This window comes from Ceratotherium simum, chromosome 4, assembly GCF_057802395.1.
Source record: "Ceratotherium simum simum isolate JZ-2026a chromosome 4, ASM5780239v1, whole genome shotgun sequence".
In the NCBI taxonomy this organism is placed as follows: Eukaryota; Metazoa; Chordata; class Mammalia; order Perissodactyla; family Rhinocerotidae; genus Ceratotherium; species Ceratotherium simum.
Genome location: NC_141903.1, coordinates 37,690,653 through 37,708,833, shown reverse-complemented (window position 1 = coordinate 37,708,833; position 18,181 = coordinate 37,690,653). Strand labels below are relative to the sequence as shown.

General features: G+C 39.6%; 1 protein-coding gene across 10 annotated transcripts in view; it reads right to left on the bottom strand.

Annotated features, from left to right (window-relative positions):
• Nucleotides 1–15,136, bottom strand: part of FAM13B (family with sequence similarity 13 member B) — an 87,503-nt gene extending 72,367 nt beyond the window's left edge. For 9 of the 10 annotated variants that reach the window (XM_087429749.1, XM_087429752.1, XM_087429751.1 and 6 more), the window contains exons 1-4: nucleotides 15,046–15,136; nucleotides 2,728–2,894; nucleotides 1,271–1,462; nucleotides 602–814 (exon numbers count right to left, since the gene is read on the bottom strand). In XM_087429749.1, coding sequence (XP_087285875.1) covers nucleotides 602–814; nucleotides 1,271–1,427 — 370 coding nt within the window. In that variant the 5' untranslated portion in view covers nucleotides 1,428–1,462; nucleotides 2,728–2,894; nucleotides 15,046–15,136. The remainder of the gene's footprint in view (nucleotides 1–601; nucleotides 815–1,270; nucleotides 1,463–2,727; nucleotides 2,895–15,045) is intronic. The other variant, XM_087429754.1, reaches the window with a different exon arrangement.
• Between the last annotated feature and the right edge of the window lie 3,045 nt (nucleotides 15,137–18,181).

The following is an 18,181-nucleotide window of genomic DNA, read 5'->3' as shown; positions in this document are numbered from 1 at the left end:
CAGCTGAGCTCTACTTTTAGTCACCACCAAAAAAATAACCCAACAAGAACAAATCAATTTTTTTTCTTTATTTGGCTTGGAGTCTGATGTCCAATATGATATTTTATTTCCTCCAGGCAGGTGTCCAAGAACAAGCTTTAGGTTGTATTCCAAACTTAGAATCAAAGTTGTCCTCTGGTTTTTGCTAGGAAGTTCTATCAAACCAGGGATAAACATTCTATAGTAACATCACCACTAAGCAACACCACTGGCTATTATCAGACATTCTGCCACATATATCACCTTATATATATTTTTCTTCCTTCCTTCCCTACTCTCCTACTCCTTTTTCTTCTCCTGCCTTTCCTCCTTCTCCTTCTCACTCTGTTATCTTAGGCTTACTAAGACCAATCATAAAAAGTAAATAGTACTACAGGAATCTAAGAAGTTGCCATTACCTTGACTAGACCATACAGCCCCAAAGAGTATATGTTCCCAAACAAGAACATAAAAAATTAATTTCAGAACTATATAATTACTGTTTTCATGTCAAGATTTCTAAAAGGTAAGGACTTTGAAATTAATGTTAAATGACTGATGGATAAGAATCAAATTACGTTACCTTGAGAAAGCTGCATCAAGTGAATATGCAAACTGCCAGGGATAACAGGTTCAGGAAGTTCTTGGAGGAAAAACCTAAGAAGACTAATAGCTGAGGGAACATCTGCTTCCTTAACCAAATCCACCTCTTCTCCACTGTCATATCTCTGCCGAAGCCACTCCACTGTCTCAGCATTTCCATTGACTTGAAAAAGTCCTTGTTGCTCCAGACCTCCTACGTCAGTTCAAGGCAAAAATTAAACCAGCTTCAACTTCAATTACTTGGCCATACACATTCATTCTCCAATCAACTTAAAATATTCATACTTTTGGAAAGCTATCCTTGGCTCCCCTTACTGGGCTAAGCACCTTCAAATTACACATCTAGAAATATACTCTCTCTGTCCTGAGGGATATTCTCTTTTATCCCAGCCCCTATTATCCACTAAAAATATTTCTATCATCCCCCTGCCCCCACCCACTAAAAAATGCTCTAGGCTGGGCATTTCTAAGTATATGACTTTAAGTAAAAAACACATTAAAATGTTAAAAAGAATTTCTATTGTTTTTCCTCACCATATTTTGGACTTTCCATACTAAAAAAACAAAAAACAAAAAAATCCAAGGTCAAAAAGGGATAAGTTGTGTTTATTAAAACAAAGGCTAGCCCTCAAAGTAAGGAAATGTATACCATGTTCCTCAATATAGTCCACAACATGGCGGACTATGAACGGAACCTCATTGTCTGGATGTCCTCCCTGCTGCAGCTCATCAAGTGGAATTCCAAATATTTTGTTAGCAAGAACGGAGTTGCAGTTACTCAAGGAAGGGGAGGAGCTCTTCCTCATATCTTTTTTGCAGCCAGAAATCAAAGCTGTCTTTTCTGCCAAATGAAAGACAAAAAAAAAAAAAGACTATAATGATTAACAGATGGCAATATGACTAAATACATTAAAGAAAAAGGCTTTACACCTGAATGTACTCATCTATTAAATAAGCTCCAGTTATCAGGCCCATAGTGTGTTCTACAAATAAAGCTCAATATAATCATCTAAGTACTTCTCTACTATGTAGAGTTAGTTCTGAATGTTCCCTTTAGTGTTTGCATATTTATCAAACAATGGGAAAACTGATCATTAAACTTAGCAAAGGATATTAATGTCTCAAAGACAAATTAAGAGGCAGATCTGGCTCCAAGAGGACCTTCACTGACCAAGCTTATTAATGACACAGGTACAAAGCCAAACCCAATCATTTCTGGAACTCTGCTGTATGAAGCTCATCTAACCCCTCAATCCATAAGCACCCAAACAGGAGAGAATCACTTTTTATAAAGTAATGGGCTAAGAATCACATTTTATAAACAATGGGCTAATAAGAAGAGGATTAACCAGTTCTTATTTCTACATAACAGAGCAATCATAATATGTTTTTATAAACAAAAGAAATTTTTCATTTCTAGACATCAGCTTTCAATGAAAATGTTTTTTTATCAATCTTGCTGTTTTATAATTATTGAAAAGAAAAATTTCCACAGCCAGACTAGTTCAAAAGACATAAGTTAACTTTGTAGGAATTGTGATCAGTAAGAAGCAGTAGGAGAAAATAATATTTCCAATAGCTGAAGCATCAAAGAAAAAGTGATCCCAAGAAAACTTTATCTTCTAAAATAAACATTTATTATTTTATGTGGGAAAGGATTATTTTTGAAAGAAAGAAAAACATTTTTCAAAAGTTGATAATGAACAAAATGACAAGTGGGCTTTTTTCATCACCCCAGAGAAACAATTCCTTTTGTACTACAAGAGAAAGATAACAGAGCAAAAAAATAAATCTGCTCCATATTCTAAAGTTTCCAAAAATAAGGTCCATATATATAACAGGTACACCCACTGATCAAAGAGTGTCACAATGTGACTGGGAAATAAATCTATCCACTTACAGAAATGGCAGAAATTAACTTGGGAGCAGCAAAATGCCATAAATTTAGATAGTTTTAGATAAACAAGATCCATTCTTCAACACATCCAGTGCCAGCTAAAAACTATAAAACCTCAAGTTAATAATCAAATAGCAACAATAGGAGATAAACTCCAAAATCTCTGTGGATTTATATAGCATGAGATAGTTACCATTTTGAAAACTCACCTTTGAGTACTTAAACACCTAAGTTTAAAAAATGGCTTCTGCACCAGCTACCCTCACTGAGCAAGCATTCTTTTGTCATTTATGGCTGTTTGAGATTATGGCAGAAGATCAGCCTGTAGTTCCTCATTGAAGAAACACAGAACTCGATCAGTACTTCAGCAGTTAATCTGGAAGAAAAAAACAATTCTTTTAATTTCTCACAACATCCTTAACTATGAAAAGAGACTAGAATATGCAGTGAAATCCATTTAGGAAGGAGCCTATACTGAAAAACATTCTTCTGCCTTAAAAGTCTGTCTGTGACCTAGTTAGAGACAAAAATCTTACACAAGGTTTCAAATTATGATGGTTAGCCTGGGTAAGAATCTTTTTGCTAAAAATAAATAAAGGAACTGCACAGGAGAATGTTTGACAGTACACATCTTCAGGGATTACACCATACAAATAATCCATTTTCCTCAATGGACCCTTCATTTGTGCACACACACACATCCCACCCAGTTCCATTCCATCCTTATATATTCAGAACTAAACAAGGAATCATTTTCAGATCAAAGAATGAAAGCCATGATTTTAAGCTTGAAACTGAACTTATATATTTTATTCTTTTCTTTGTGTAGAATGAATATTTTGTTAACAAGAACAGAGTTGTCTGAGCTTTCTGATTTAGAGAGGTAACACAGGGGCCGGCCTCATGGCTTAGCGGTTAAGTGCGCGCCCTCTGCTACTGGCGGCCCAAGTTCAGATCCCGGGCGCGCACCGACGCATCGCTTGCCTGGCCATGCTGAGGTGGCGTCCCACATACAGCAACTAGAAGGATATGCAACTATGACATACAACTATCTACTGGGGCTTTGGGGAGAAAAAGGGGGAAAAAAAGGAGGAGGACTGGCAATAGATGTTAGCTCAGGGCTGATCTTCCTCACTAAAAAAAAAAAAAAAAAAAGAGGGACACATGTTGGAAAAGAGCAGTTAACAGAACCAGAAAGGCGTACATTCAAACATCAACTCCACCATTCTGTAGGTGTGACCCTGAACAACTTCCATGTCTCTAAGCCTATAATACCTATACACCTGTTAAGTTTAACCGAGATAATACACGCATGTAGTAGACAGAGAACCAGTTTCTTTCTCTTCTTTGCGTAATGTTAAAAGACCAGCAAATAGGCTGGGGAGCGAAGGGAAAACCTGTCTGGCAATGTGTTCTAATATTTGGTCTTATCATCTTCTGTGAATTCTAGTAACCTATTAAAAAACCTTTTAATATGTTCAATAAACTACACTGCAGCACTCTGCTCACCAGGGTTCAGGTAAGCAGAAGAATATTACCATCCAATGTGGTTTTCAAAAAAGTCTCATTAGTAACATATACCTCCAGGAGGGACATTAAAAACTGAGGGGAAGGAAAACCACATTCCCACAACAAATCTTGAATAGATGACTACTTCTAAAACATCCTGAAACGCCTGCTGAAACATGTAGTCTATTCACCTGAAAAACAACTTCAAAGTTATATAACATCCTTTAGCGAGGTTAACTGCAGGGATAAGATGTTTAATGAACTTACATTAAAAGTCAGGTTGATACCCTCGTGACATAAAGGAAAGGAGGATTTGCTTGATGTACAATAAACGAAGACTCATTAGAAGAGTCTGTCAGATGCAAATTCCATACATCACTAAAACGAGTACTCAGTGTTTAGCTGTCCTGTCAGTGAAACCAGGAACCAGTTACCTCATCCTGTATTCTCTACTACTTCCAACCCCTAACTAGACAATCTGAAAAGCCTATCTTTCCTAAGGCGAAGCTGGGTAGGAATATATGAATTCATCAGTAGAAATTCATCCTTACTACTAGAAAAACAAAGGCATAAATCTTTCAGGTGATGAGTCTTTCTCCTGAAGAAGAGCACTGAAGATGATGAAGAAAACAGCAGCAGCTAACATTAAATTAGCAGTTACTATGTGCCAGGCAGTTCTATGTAATTACACGTATTTTATGTTCTGGTATATACATATAGTTCTATCTATATATACATAATACACGTAAACCCTTACTTTAATAAGACATTGTGTAGAATTTCACCAATTTACCCACAGTCCGCCCAGCTAATAAGGGTCAGAGGCAGAATCTGAACCCAGAGAGTGTGACTCCTAAAGTCCTTGCTCTTAATCACTATACTACACTATCGCTCTGTGTAAATTCTCACAATTTAAAGTACCACAGAATCTCACATTTTATCACTGAAACTGACCACAGAGTCTGATATACATTATAGGAGGTCATTTATTCCTAGCTTTCTAAAAGGTACTTAATAACAGCAGACCCATTCTCCAAGCCCTACTGGCCAATGATTATTCACTTGAGACCTCTATCTAGAGCACACTGCTGAGGGCATTCAGACTAGAGTGGCCCAAAATAACATTTCTGCCAACTGCAAAGTAGTTTTTAACATTATTTAGTCCTGTTTCCTGCCCCTTTTTAGAGCTTAAATGATGTAAATAGTCCCTTCACATATACAGTGGGTTGAATAGTGCTCCCCAAAAATTCATGTCCATCTGGAACCTCAAAATGTGACCTTATTTGGAAATAGGATCTTTGCATATGTAATTAAAGATCTCAAAATAAAATCATCCTAGATTTAGGGTGAGTCCTAAATCCAATGACTGGTGTCCTTATAAGAGGAGGAGAGGGGGGGCTGGCCCGGTGGCACAAGTGGTTAAGTGCAGGCACTCCGCTGCGGCAGCCCGGAGTTCGCCGGTTCGGATCCCGGGTGTGCAATGACGCACCACTTGTAAAGCCATGCTGTGGCGGCATCCCATATAAAGTAGAGGAAGATGGGCACAGATGTTAGCCTAGGGCCAGTCTTCCTCAGCAAAAAAAGAGGAGGATTGGCAGATGTTAGCAAAGGGCTGATCTCCTCACAAAAAAAAAAAAAGAGGAGGAGAGGACACACAGAGACACACAGAGGGGAAGAAAGCCATGTGAAGACGAAGCCAGAAGTTGGAGTTATGCAGTCACAAGACAAGAAACGCTAAGAGCCACCAAAAGCTGGAAAAGGCAAGGAAGGATTCTCCCCCTAAAACTGTCAGAGAGAGTGTGGCCCTGCCAACACCTTGATTTAAGACTTCTGGCCTCTTGATCTGTGAAAGAAAAACTTGTATTGTTTTAGAGTCACCCTATTTGTAGTAATTTGTTATGAAAGCCCTAGAACACTAAAGCAATATCTAAACTACAATATCCAGTTCTCAAAGAAAATAGCAGCAGATACCACAGAAAAATGTCCCAAAGAGATCTGATGAAACATCTTAGCAGATAGGATCAATAAAATGCAAAGAAAACAGTTAATAAATAAAAGGCTTGACACAAGAGAAAACAATGTGTAGACTTCCAAAATAACCAAGGATTTTCAAAAGTATAATTTTATTATAAATCAAACCAGCAAAATCATTTTAAATACAAGTGACAGCTACCTAGCATGGTGGTACTAACAACCAATAAGAAATCATTTTGAATTTTACATCACATACTTTACCACGAAGCCAACCCTGGTAGATTTGGAGCTCTCACTGCCCTGGCCCAGGTTCATTTCCCGGCAGGGACCCATACCACCCGTCTGTTGGTTGTCATACTGTGGCAGCTGCGTGTTGCTGTGATGCTGAAGCTATGCCACTGGATTTTCAAATATCAGCAGGGTCACCCACGGTGGGCAGGTTTCAGCGGAGCTTCCAGACTAAGACAGACTAGGAAGAAGGACCTGGCCACGCAGTTCCGAAAAAATCAGCCATGAAAACCCTATGAATAGCAACGGAGAATGGTGCAAAAACACCGGGCAGGGTTCCCTTCTGCTGTACACAGGGTCGCTAGGAGTCAGAATTGACTGGACAGCACTAACAACAAAACAACTTTACCATGAGACAAGAGTATATAAAAATAATACAATTAAATACCAATTATCAATAAAGCTGGGTGATGCGTACATTCAGGTAACTGTACCCTCATACATCAGCTATCAACCTGAGTTCTGATAAGGCTCAAGGTACTTTTGCACTCCATTCAGTTCTATTTACATATAAATGATAGCAACAAACACATCTTTCTTAGTAGCACAGAATCTTTAAGTTTTAAATACCTAATAAAATTAGTAGTGAGGGGCTTTTAAAAAAGAGTGGAACACCAACATCAATACTATGGATAATAGCAAATAGCATTAACTGAGCTCTTTTCAATATGCCAGGAACTATTTTAAGGGCTCTAATTGTATTAACTCATTTAATCCTTACAACAATCCTATGGAGACAGACACTTTCACTATAACCATTTCACTGATGAGAAAACTAAAAAGCCTTGGAAACTTTTTGAGGAGATGGAAATGTTCTATGTCACAATTGTGATAATGATGGTTACATGCTTCAGACACTTGTGAGAACTTATTGAAGTGGACATTTTAAATTAGTGAATACTACAGTATATAAATTATACTGAAAAAAATTAAAGCTAAAAAAATTTTAAAAAAAGAAATCACATGAATAAAGACATAGCATCACTTCAATAGATTAACATCAAACTATTTTTATTATAGAATATGACATTTTTAAAATATACTTTTCCACTCACAAAAGGAAAATAAAAGATTTATTTTAATCATATTTCAGAACCAATCCTGTTTGGCCCTTCTATGTTATCTAGCACATTTAGACATTACCAAATTTTCTATATAGTGTAACTAAGAAAAACAGAATAATCATTTGCACTGAAGACATGATAAATTTTAGACACTTGTTTAAAGTCTTTTCAAAGCAAATAATTTTTTTAAAAACACTATAATAATATTGCATCAGCAATACACTAATAAAGTTTTATCATTTTACAAATAAGGCAACCTGTGGTAAGAGCAGCATCTGCCAAAGTAAATGATCATTTTCATGTGAAAAAGTTTTACCTTCAAACTGAACACAAAGGAACAAGAAAAGTCACTTTTGCCTAAAGTGCTTTTGACAAAATAGGATACAATTCACATAGAAAACTTTAAAAGAGCTACCTCAGTAACTGCTAAAGCCAAAAAAAAAAAAAAAAAAAACCTATCAATAGTATCCAAAGAGGGAAAAGCCAAGAGGGAGCTGGGTCTTAATAAAGATGGTAAACTTTGGGAACAGAGATTAAGTTTGTAGACGACTGCTGTCTCTAACTCCAAGTCAATGAACCAAAGTTTAAGGAAAATAAATTTATTCCTACTCCATACATTTAGCTTTTCATTAGCAAGCACTAAACAGTTCAGCAAAGCAAAGGAAAAGGCACCTCTTTCATTCTACCTCAACAAGGATGGGACTACAAAAGTTGCCAATATGCTAAATCACAGGTCCCTTCCTGCCCTGAGAAACTGACAAGGCATTAATTTATCTGAGATCCTTAATAGTACCAAACAAACAGAAAGGCTGAACAAATGTCTCAACAGCACATAACTTATCAAATGTTCACAGATGATACTTTGATGAAGAAAACACCAAGTCATTTAATCTATTATTAAACTCATATTCACTTTGACCTTAAGCAGTTTATCAAAGTATAACTAAAACAGAACACAGGACTAGAAAGTTTTTAAATTAAAGAGAGCTCTAATACTCAAAAGTTTAGGAACTTCTTTGCCTTAATAAACAAAAGCAAAAAAAGAGTATAAAGTATTTCTTGCAACAATTATTAACCCTACGCCTAAAGACTGTTCATCTGTGTGCACTTTAACTTGAGGGAACAATCCTCCATGGTGATTACACAAAACTACACTGGAATCAAGCGTATTTTTGTAGGACTACACTTGCCAAATTGTGGTACTAGATATAGTACATATATTTCTCAGACTGCAACCCACTAAATGTAAAACACTTCACCTTGAGACAGCTCATTATTCCTCTCTTATACAAAGTATTCAGGCAAAAACTGGCTGCCTCTAGAGATAATCTATCAGTAAATAGCCTGGCTAATTCTGAGAAACTCTGAAAAGGGTTTCATGGCCACAATCAATTATTTTATAACCTCCAACCATGATTTCAAGCTATTCAAATCAAAGCAAAAGTAATAAAACCAGAGAAAGATAAAATCCCCTGTGACTAAGTCCCTTCATCTATTCTCCTCACTGATCTCCTCTATACTAAAATCTAACCTGAATTCCTCTGCACAAAATCCTCAATTGTGAGCCTCAAGTCACTCAGCTAAACTTCAAAATTTGTAAATGGTAATGCTAGAATGTGCTCTGGATCTAACCACAAATCCTTCTAATGAAAGCAATTTAAGTCTTAAGAGAAACCAGAACATTAAAATGAGCACTATTACAAGGACAAAAGACTTCCTCTCACATTTACTTGGAAACCAGCCATAATTCTGATTCAAAAAGCCAAGGAGACCATGAGGTACCTGGAGTTAGTCTCCAAGATTAGATGAAGAAACTTCCCCAAAGGATGACCTCTTGAGATATCTGTCAGTAGTCGGATCTAGAGTTCTACATGGTTCACACGTCAGTACATGAAAAACAGGAAAGAGTGGTAGAGGGATGTTTAATCCTACTTATGAAAGTAGGAGGAAAGGTGACACTTTAAATGCCTGTCCCTTGATTAAAGGGTAAATCTGTAATGTGCTAGCACAAGATGGCTCCCAACAGGTTCCCTTCCCCCACATGCACTCTAATGTCACTGGTCCACTAATTTAGCATGATTTTCTATTAAGTCAAAGTGATTATCTACTACATTAGCTCTTTCCACTAAGCATCAACGACTGACCCTTTTTTAAAAAAAAAAGCACTACAATTTAGAAGGTGACACAAAATATCTGAGAAAGCATAAACGCATAATAGAGAACACAAATTCTAGTCAGTTACATGTGTGCATACACTCTCAATTTTGACAAATACTGACTCTTCAAGACTCCTCTATTCTAGTAACCTTTCACCTCTTCTCCACTGAAAACATGCATACCCAGGGCCTACCACAGACTAATGAGTAAGGTCTTAAAAAGACTAGCTTATCATCTCTTATTGCTCATTAATACAAAACTACAACACACTTCATTTTTTCAGGTAAGGGGTATTGAGGTTAATTCCACAACTTGTTCTAGCCAAATGGGTCCCTTATTTCTCTTTTTGCACAGACTTGTGAAAAACTGGCCCCCCCCCAAAAAAAAGGAAGCTGGCACATGAACAAAAAAGGCACTGATTATACTTATTTTTGTATCTATCTTCCCCACTACATTGTGAACTTGGAGAGCAAAAAATATGACTTCATCTTTGTTTCCCCATTTGTGAACACTCAACAATCGCAGATCCCCAGTATGTGAACTGATGCTATCACTTCAGGTGTACTTTCCAGTTCACTATTCAACTGAATCCTCACAACTATCCCTGTGAGATAAGCAGGGCAGATTATCATTCCCTTCTCAGAAGAGGAACAAAAAAAAATCTCAGATAGCTGAAGAAACTAGTGACTAGAACTATAAGGCTGCTGTCTTCTTAGGTGGATGCTCTTTCAGGCAATAATGACTACAGTCATCACTGAAAATTTTGTTTAAATTTCATTAAAATGTATGAAGCCACACAGAAGGTAATTCATAAAACACTTAAATATTTTGTACTTGCTAGTCAAAAATCATTATTCAAACACTGGAATACTCCTTAACAGAAAAAAGTATATCTTTTGAAATTATAATTTTCAAAAGTGATTCTACAATTACCATAATATGGTCTGCTTTTCCTATAAAAATTCTCTCATCTTATCTGATCCTTTGCCTTTCAAAATTTTTAATCCATTGTGACTGGTGTTTGTTCCAACTATGACCACAAAGTACCTTCCCCTGCCCTCCTCCCAAAAATATCAAGCACCTACTATGTCAATCAACAAGAGGTTTTCAGTTTTTTTTACTTTTCCTTTTCAATGTATAGAACAGCAGCTTGATACACGAAAGCAAAAATAAATATTTTAATAAATAAACAATTCAACTTTTCTGTTTTTCTATTCCTGAAAAGGGCAATAACAGGACAAAGTAGACACATCTCTGAAAACTGTTTATAATCAGAGATAAGAATTACTATATATCATATACACAAGAAAAAGAAAATATACACTAGAGTTACGTAATAAACTGACAGAAAAGATTTGGGATATTTCCTTCTCTAGTAGAAATCCAGTAAATTTCATTAAATTATCTTGTCAACCCACTGTATTTTCCTCACCCTAAGACTTTTGTACATGCTGGTTCATCTACCTAAAACTCTCTCCTGCTTCCTCCCACTCATCTTCAGCTCTCCCTCAAGTCCCATTCTTGGAGGGGCTTTCTTCAACCTACTCAATCTAATGATCTACCCTGTTAATTTCTCTCAGGGCATATCATTCCTTGGCTCCAAAACATTCATCAGTGTTTTTTATTTTATATTTCTTTTATTATATATTCCTTTTATTTATTTTACTATATATAACTAAGTTTTATTATATATTCCTTTCTGTGTTTGTTTAATGTCTGTTTCTCCCAAGAGAGTATAAGCCTCTTGAAGTCCACTGGTGGGTTGTTTTAAAAAAAAAAAAATAGCTTTATTAAAGCTATTTATTACAATTCACACACCATAAAATTCACTCGTTTCAAGTGTACAATTCAATGGTGTTTAGTAAATTTACAGAGTTATGCAACCATCACCAAGTGACTGCTTGGGTTTTGCTCCTCAATGTTCTCTGGCATTTAGAAGGAGATTAAATATCTGGTGAATGACTAAACCAATCTAATAATGAATTACTTCTGTAATATCATTATTACTAATATCTATTTAATGTACCTCCTGATTATGAGTTGGTGCACTAAAACTGCCTTTATTACATTTCATTCCAAATATCCTTCATTATTTCCATTTCTGATCCAACTTGGCTCTTCCATGAGGCCCCAAAGGGAACTTACTCATGTATCAGCCTACTGCCTCACTTGGGGAACACTGACTCAGGTCAAGTTCATGTGCACATACTACACTTCCTTTTACTCCAAGTAAACCCCTCCTCTGCTCTTAGCCATGTTAACAAAACACTTTATAAACAAAGAAAAGTTCAGAAGTAATCTTACTCACTGGTGAGGATAGGGTCTTCATTTAACGGGTGCACCTTTGTAATACTGAAGTGATGGAAAGAAGTTTTTGATACTCATATATATCTAGTCGAGATCTAAATATAGTGTGACTTGGGGGCCAGCCCCGTGGTCTAGTGGTTAAGTTTGGTGTGCTTGGCTTCCACAGCCTGGGTTCATGGGTTCGGATCCCAGGCAGGGACCTACATCACTCCTCAGACATGCTGTGGCAGTGACCCACATATAAAACCGAGGAAGACTGGCAGAGATGCTAGCTCACGGCAAATCTTCCTCAAGCAAAAAGAGGAAGACTGGCAATAGATGTTAGCTCAGGGCAAATCTTCCTCAGCAAAAAAAAATATATACATATAGTGTGACTTACTAAATAATTGGAAAACTCTTCCAGATATAAAATCAGTCTCTGTGCTGTTTATCCCTCTGTAAAAAAGAAATTTTCTATTTCTATTTTTTAAATTTCAGCATTTTATCCATTTTAAGAACCTAAGGTTTTCAGATAAAAGATTTAAGCCATGTACAAAATAACTTAAAAAGTTATTTTTAAATAATCTTTTTAAAAAATTAACTCAACAACAAAGAAACAAAAACCAATTCAAAAATCAGCAAAGGGCTTGAATACACATTCCTCCAAAGATGCCATACAAATGAAAAGATGTTCAACATCACTATCTCTTAGGCACATGTAAATCAAAACCATAATGAGACACTCATTCACCCCCATTAGGATAGCTATTATCAAACAAATAAACCAACAAACAAAAAAAGGGAAGTAACAACTGTTGGAGAGGATGTGGACAAACTGGAATCCTTGTGCATTGCTAATGGAAATGTAAAATGGTGTGGCTGCCCTGGGAAACAGTTTGGATGTTCCTCAAAAAGTTAAACACAGGGACCAGCCCCATGGCTTAGCGGTTTAGTGCGTGTGCTCCGCTACTGGCGGCCCGGGTTCAGATCCTGGGACACCAATGCACTGCTTCTCTGGCCATGCTGAGGCTGCGTCCCACATACAGCAGCTAGAAGGATGTGCAACTATGACATACAACCATCTACTGGGGCTTTGGGGACAAAAAGGAGGAGGACTGGCAATAGATGTTAGCTCAGAGCCGGTCTTCCTCAGCAAAAAGAGGAGGATTAGCATGGATGTTAGCTCAGGGTTGATCTTCCTCACAACAACAAAAAAAAAAGTTAAACACAGAATTACCAAATGATCCTGCAATTCCACCACTAGGCATATACCAAAAAGAATTCAAAGCAGGAACTCAAACAGCTACTTGTACACCAATGTTCATAGCAGTATTATTCACAAAAGCCAAAAGTTGAAAACAATCCAAATATCCATCAACAGATGAATGGATAAAGAAAATGCTGTATGTATAGACAAAACGGAATATATTATTCAGTCTTAAAAAGGAAGGAAATTTTGATACATGGTACAACATGGACGAACCTTGAAAACATGCTAAATGAAATAAGCTAGATACAAAAGGACAAATGCTATATGATTCTACCTATATGAAATAGCTACAATAGGCAAATTACAGAGACAGAAAGTAGAATAGAGGTTACCTGGAGCTGGAAGGAAGAGGGAATATGGAATTATTGTTTGTCTCAAACAAAAACAGAGGTTTTGTTTGGGATGATGAAAAAGTTCTGGAAATGGATAGTGATAATGGTTGCACAAAATTGTGAATATACTTAATACTGAATTGTACACTTAAAAATGGCTAAAATGGAAATATATTTACCACAATTTTTTTTCAAAGTATAGCTACAGCAATTTATACTATTATATTCTCCAACAGTATTAAAGTTAGTGTACAACAAAGGGGGAGCCATGCACAGACTGAAGTTATTCATAAATGATAATAAACGTAGTTGTCATTTTATTGGTGGGGGAAAACTGACAAATCACAATGTATTCTTTTCAGCCATTTACTCTGTCCTAAAACAATGGCATTCTAATAAAAAACACACTGTAACACTTACTACACCCAATGAAGAATTTTATGACACTGTGATATGCCTTTCTGCATCTTCCCAAGTATTTAAGCTGTCACAGATCCCTAACTGGTGATACAATTAAATTAGAGAAAATACTGCCCCAATTTTAAAAGCAGCACAGATTAAGAAAGTAAGAAAGGGCTCTGATAGATATACAAATAATGACCAGTTCATTCAATCCATTCAACAAATACTTACTAAATGCACAGTACATGTGCGAAACCCTGGCCAACAAGTATTGCAAGGTTACAAAAAGGAAAGCTAAACAAGCCTCCCATTAACCCAGAAAGTCAATAATTCAAAACCATCCTTTTATGTCTGCCTTTAAAACTAAGTGCATCCCAGTTATTTAATGTTCATAGTCTGCATTACTGTGGTTTTGGTTGCCATTTTAACACTATCAGAAATCTGAAAGTAAGGTAAATGCCCAACTTTAGGTACTTTTTTCATTGATTAGACAGCTTTACGGGGAATTGAATGAAATTCTGCAACTGCCTTTCTAAAACTCAGTTTGATTTTTAATTGATTACAAACAAAAGTTTACCAAATTTCCCACTGGGCAGCTGTGCCAACCGATTCAATTTCTTATAACCTTATCTCGGAAACCAGGCGCCTCATCTGAAACTTAACGCTGTAACCCCTCCGCCTGGCCTATGCAGAATGCATTCTAGACAAGTCCCCAGTGCACCAACAGCCCAATTTTGGCCATACTCGCTGAGCGATTTAAGGAAGTCAGCAACCACTCATCTCACGTGATCTTAAAAAGGGGCGCAGTTGAGCCCGGAATAAACCACACTTTTTTTTCTGCATCAACTTCACTGCCCAGCATGAAGGAAGGGGACAGGGAGGTGGTGCAGGTCCGGCGTGCAGGGGAGGCTAGCAAACAAGCGTGGGTTGCTGTGCCTTCTACTTTGGGGAAGCCAGAAGGTGAGAAGACACACGCGCACTGCAGCGGCTGAAAAATCGAAGACTGCCACACCCCCCAGGAGCCAGGGGCATGGCTTCATCTCCTCTTGCTCGAGCAGAAAGGGGGCCCTTTCTACGGAATGCCCCACCCGCAGGGCACTGCCCGGATCCCCCGCACCCCGACTGTGCAACGCCCTTGAGCCCCGCGCGGGTGGGACACGGCGCTGGGGGGCGGCAGAGGGGGGAGGGCCGCGGCGACAGGAGACCCGCGCATGCGCAGATACGGGAACCCGCCCGTTCACCTACCGTTGGAACCGCGACGCCCCGTTCCCCGGCCGCGGCCGCTTCTCCAGGACCCGCGGCGACGGCAAGGGAGCGAGAACTGAGGCCCCGAGAGGCTCCGCGGCCGGCGAGACTCTTCCTGCGGCGGCCGCTGGAGGGAGGCTGAAGCGACGGCTGTGGCGCGGGGCCAGCCCGGTAAGCGACCCCCAGATGGCCCCGGCGGGGGCGGCGGCGGAGACGCGGAAGACGGGCGGGAGCGGCGACGGTGGCAGCGGCTGAGGCGCAGAGCCTCCCTAACGGCAAGCGGGAGGAGAGCGGAGGGCGGAGGGCGGACGGCGGACGGGGGCCGGGCCGGACGTGACGTGCGTGGGAGGGGGCGGGGCGGGCCGCGGGCGGGGGCGGGGGCGGGGCGAGAGCGCGCGGGTGGGGTCCCCCAGGCCCGCTGGCCTCAGGCTTGTGGTCTGTGGTGTTCAGAGCCGCGGTGCTTCTGCCGCCACAAATTTGGGCCCTTGAGTTAGGGTGCGAGAAGCCGGGCGTGGGCCTGAGGGAGATGTCTGAGGGTCTTCGGTCTGGGGAGGTTGGAAAGAAGATAGAGGAAACTGGGGAGGGGACGTAGGAGGAAAGCCGGAAGACCGAGGTCGCTCCTGGACTCTGCGGAGGGGCCCGTGCCCCCCTGCAGAAGGCCAGAAAACCCCGGGTGCCCTTATCCAGATGAGGAGCACGGAGACCTTAACAGAAAACCGCCCGGCAGGCCGAAGCAGTGACACGTCCCCATTCCCAGCGATGGGGTTAGATCGGAGACCCTCCCCGCCCCCCAACCTTCCTCTTCACCTAAGGACATGACCTAAACGCAAGAGGGAACACAGATGCCTCTGGTGCCGAAAGCGTCTAGGAATATGAAAGTCGATAGGCTACATGTTCACAGGGAGCTTCCAGTACTAGACCCCGAGTTTCAGAAGCAGAAAGAATGAGGAGCTGTCTGAGCCTAGGGAGTCTACTTGCATAGCCGCCCAGACGGACCTGCGGCTCCCAGAGGTATGAATATTCAGCCAATCTCTGCTTTGGTCTTTTAAGGGCTTTGAGATCTACCATTGAGTAAAAGGCCGTGTTCTGCCTTTGGAGTCCTTGACGGCGGGTATATCCATACCTGCGTAAAGAACTCTGGGTGTCTGTAAAGATATAAACCAGCACAATTCGGTTGTCCCCTACCTGCCTGAGCTGGAAACCAGTAACCCGGAAAATGTAAAACAAAAACCCTCACAGAACTTGGGACAAGATTTAAAAAAAAAAAAAAAAAGTCACCCTATAAGATGATCTGTAAATGTGTTAAAGAGGCCAGGGTGGCTCCCAAATTTCATCAGAAAGTAAAATAAGTCATCTGTAACCTAAGTGTCACATGCCCAGTTGATGCTGTCATAAAAGAAGGGTGGGGTCCATAAAGAGTCTAGAACCAGCAGAATCTGAGTAAGAATGCATGGTGGGCTCCAACTTTTATCCAGGAGAGAGGCTACTGATTCTAACGACCAGGACCAATACCCGTTATCAGAACAGTTAAAAAACTTAATTCAGATTCAGTCAGTCACTCAACAAATACTTATTGAATGCTTACTATGTTCTACATCAACAAATAAGATCCCTGCCTTTATTGAGTTTATATCCTAGCAAACTAAAATTCTGGATGTCCTTGAAGAACATACAAAGACCCGTGTTCTGATTCCATACTCATCAAGTAGCCTTCCCATCACTCGAGGGGTCTCGAGTAAGTCAACACACCCAGTAAGAAGTCGTTGTCCAAGACACGTGACTAGTACTAGTTATACTAGCTATACAGTCTTTCTCAATTAATAAATACACATCATAGTTTATAAATCAGCTTCTGTTCATTGGGTTGAATTATAAAGTTGTTTTATCCAAATTAACTTCTCAGAGCCTGATTAAGTTTGAGTAAAGTGAAATATAAGTTTTTGGATCTGCCAAACTGAGGACCACACAGACCCTGGTTTCATAGAAGCCCAATCAAGATGCAGCCTATGCAGTCAGCCTTGCATCTCTCTTTAAACATCTTAAATGTAAGCTTTACCTGTGATTCCATGCTTGAAGAACAGGGGCAACATGATTGCTTCTAAAGTGTGATCATAAGCTAGTAAAAATCTTGAGAGTAAATCATTAGAGTAAAGACCCTCCTGAACCTGCCCTGCCTATGCAACACAGGCTCTTGTTGACATAATTGACTGTGATAGGTACATTACTCTGAGTATGAAACTCAAGACTAAGCTTCCTGAGGACAGAGACTCCTTTGCATTTATGCGCCCTACTCCCAAAGTATGGACTCTCAAAAAACAAATGAGTTGATTTAATGACCATTTTCTCCTGTAAAACTCAAGAAAATGTGCTTGGAAGATATCTTTTCCAAATCCTACTTTATAATATGTAACCAGTATGTTCAACATGCAGAATTCAGGGGTATAATTTTAAAAACAAAAACAACGCTACACATCTTTTGTCATCCCTTTAGTCCTGTGCAGTGGGTGCAGATCTGTCATATACCTGATTCAGGCAGGTTCCATGAGTTCTGTGGTTCCCCTTAGGAATAGAAAGTCCTGTGGTCATTGAGTCACAGAGAGTGAAACTTTCCCTTCTTCTCCAGCTGGGGACAGCTGGCTCACTGCTTGCCCTGGAGAGGCATCGTGCCTGGTCTTTCTTGTTCTCTCCCACCTTACCAACCAGGGGCAAAGAGAGGGAGAAAGAGGAAAAGAAAGGGGAGCAAGAAAGTTCTTAACTTTTACTTCCATGTGATGGTTTAACACTCTGGGCCTGGTAGATGTTTAAAGCTGCCTTTTTTTCTGATGGATACTTTTATGGTTACTTCAGAAACCACCACCATCCCCATTCTCTGGTGGTTTCCCACCCATAGTTCCCCTAATCTGAGCAAAAGCACTCTATTCTAGCAGTTCTTTCCTCCCTCTTTTGGCACCTAGGAATCTGGTGGCCCACCTCCAACTTCTTGTCTGTGCAAACCTGTTTTTCTCTGTAAGGGCCCTGTCAGATAGGATCTAAGATAGCTCTCACACTGGCCCATTTGCAAGTGGCCCTGGTGCCACCCCATATTGTTGTGCAAGGTTGTGTGCTCCATACCCTAGGGAGTGCCATTCACATCATC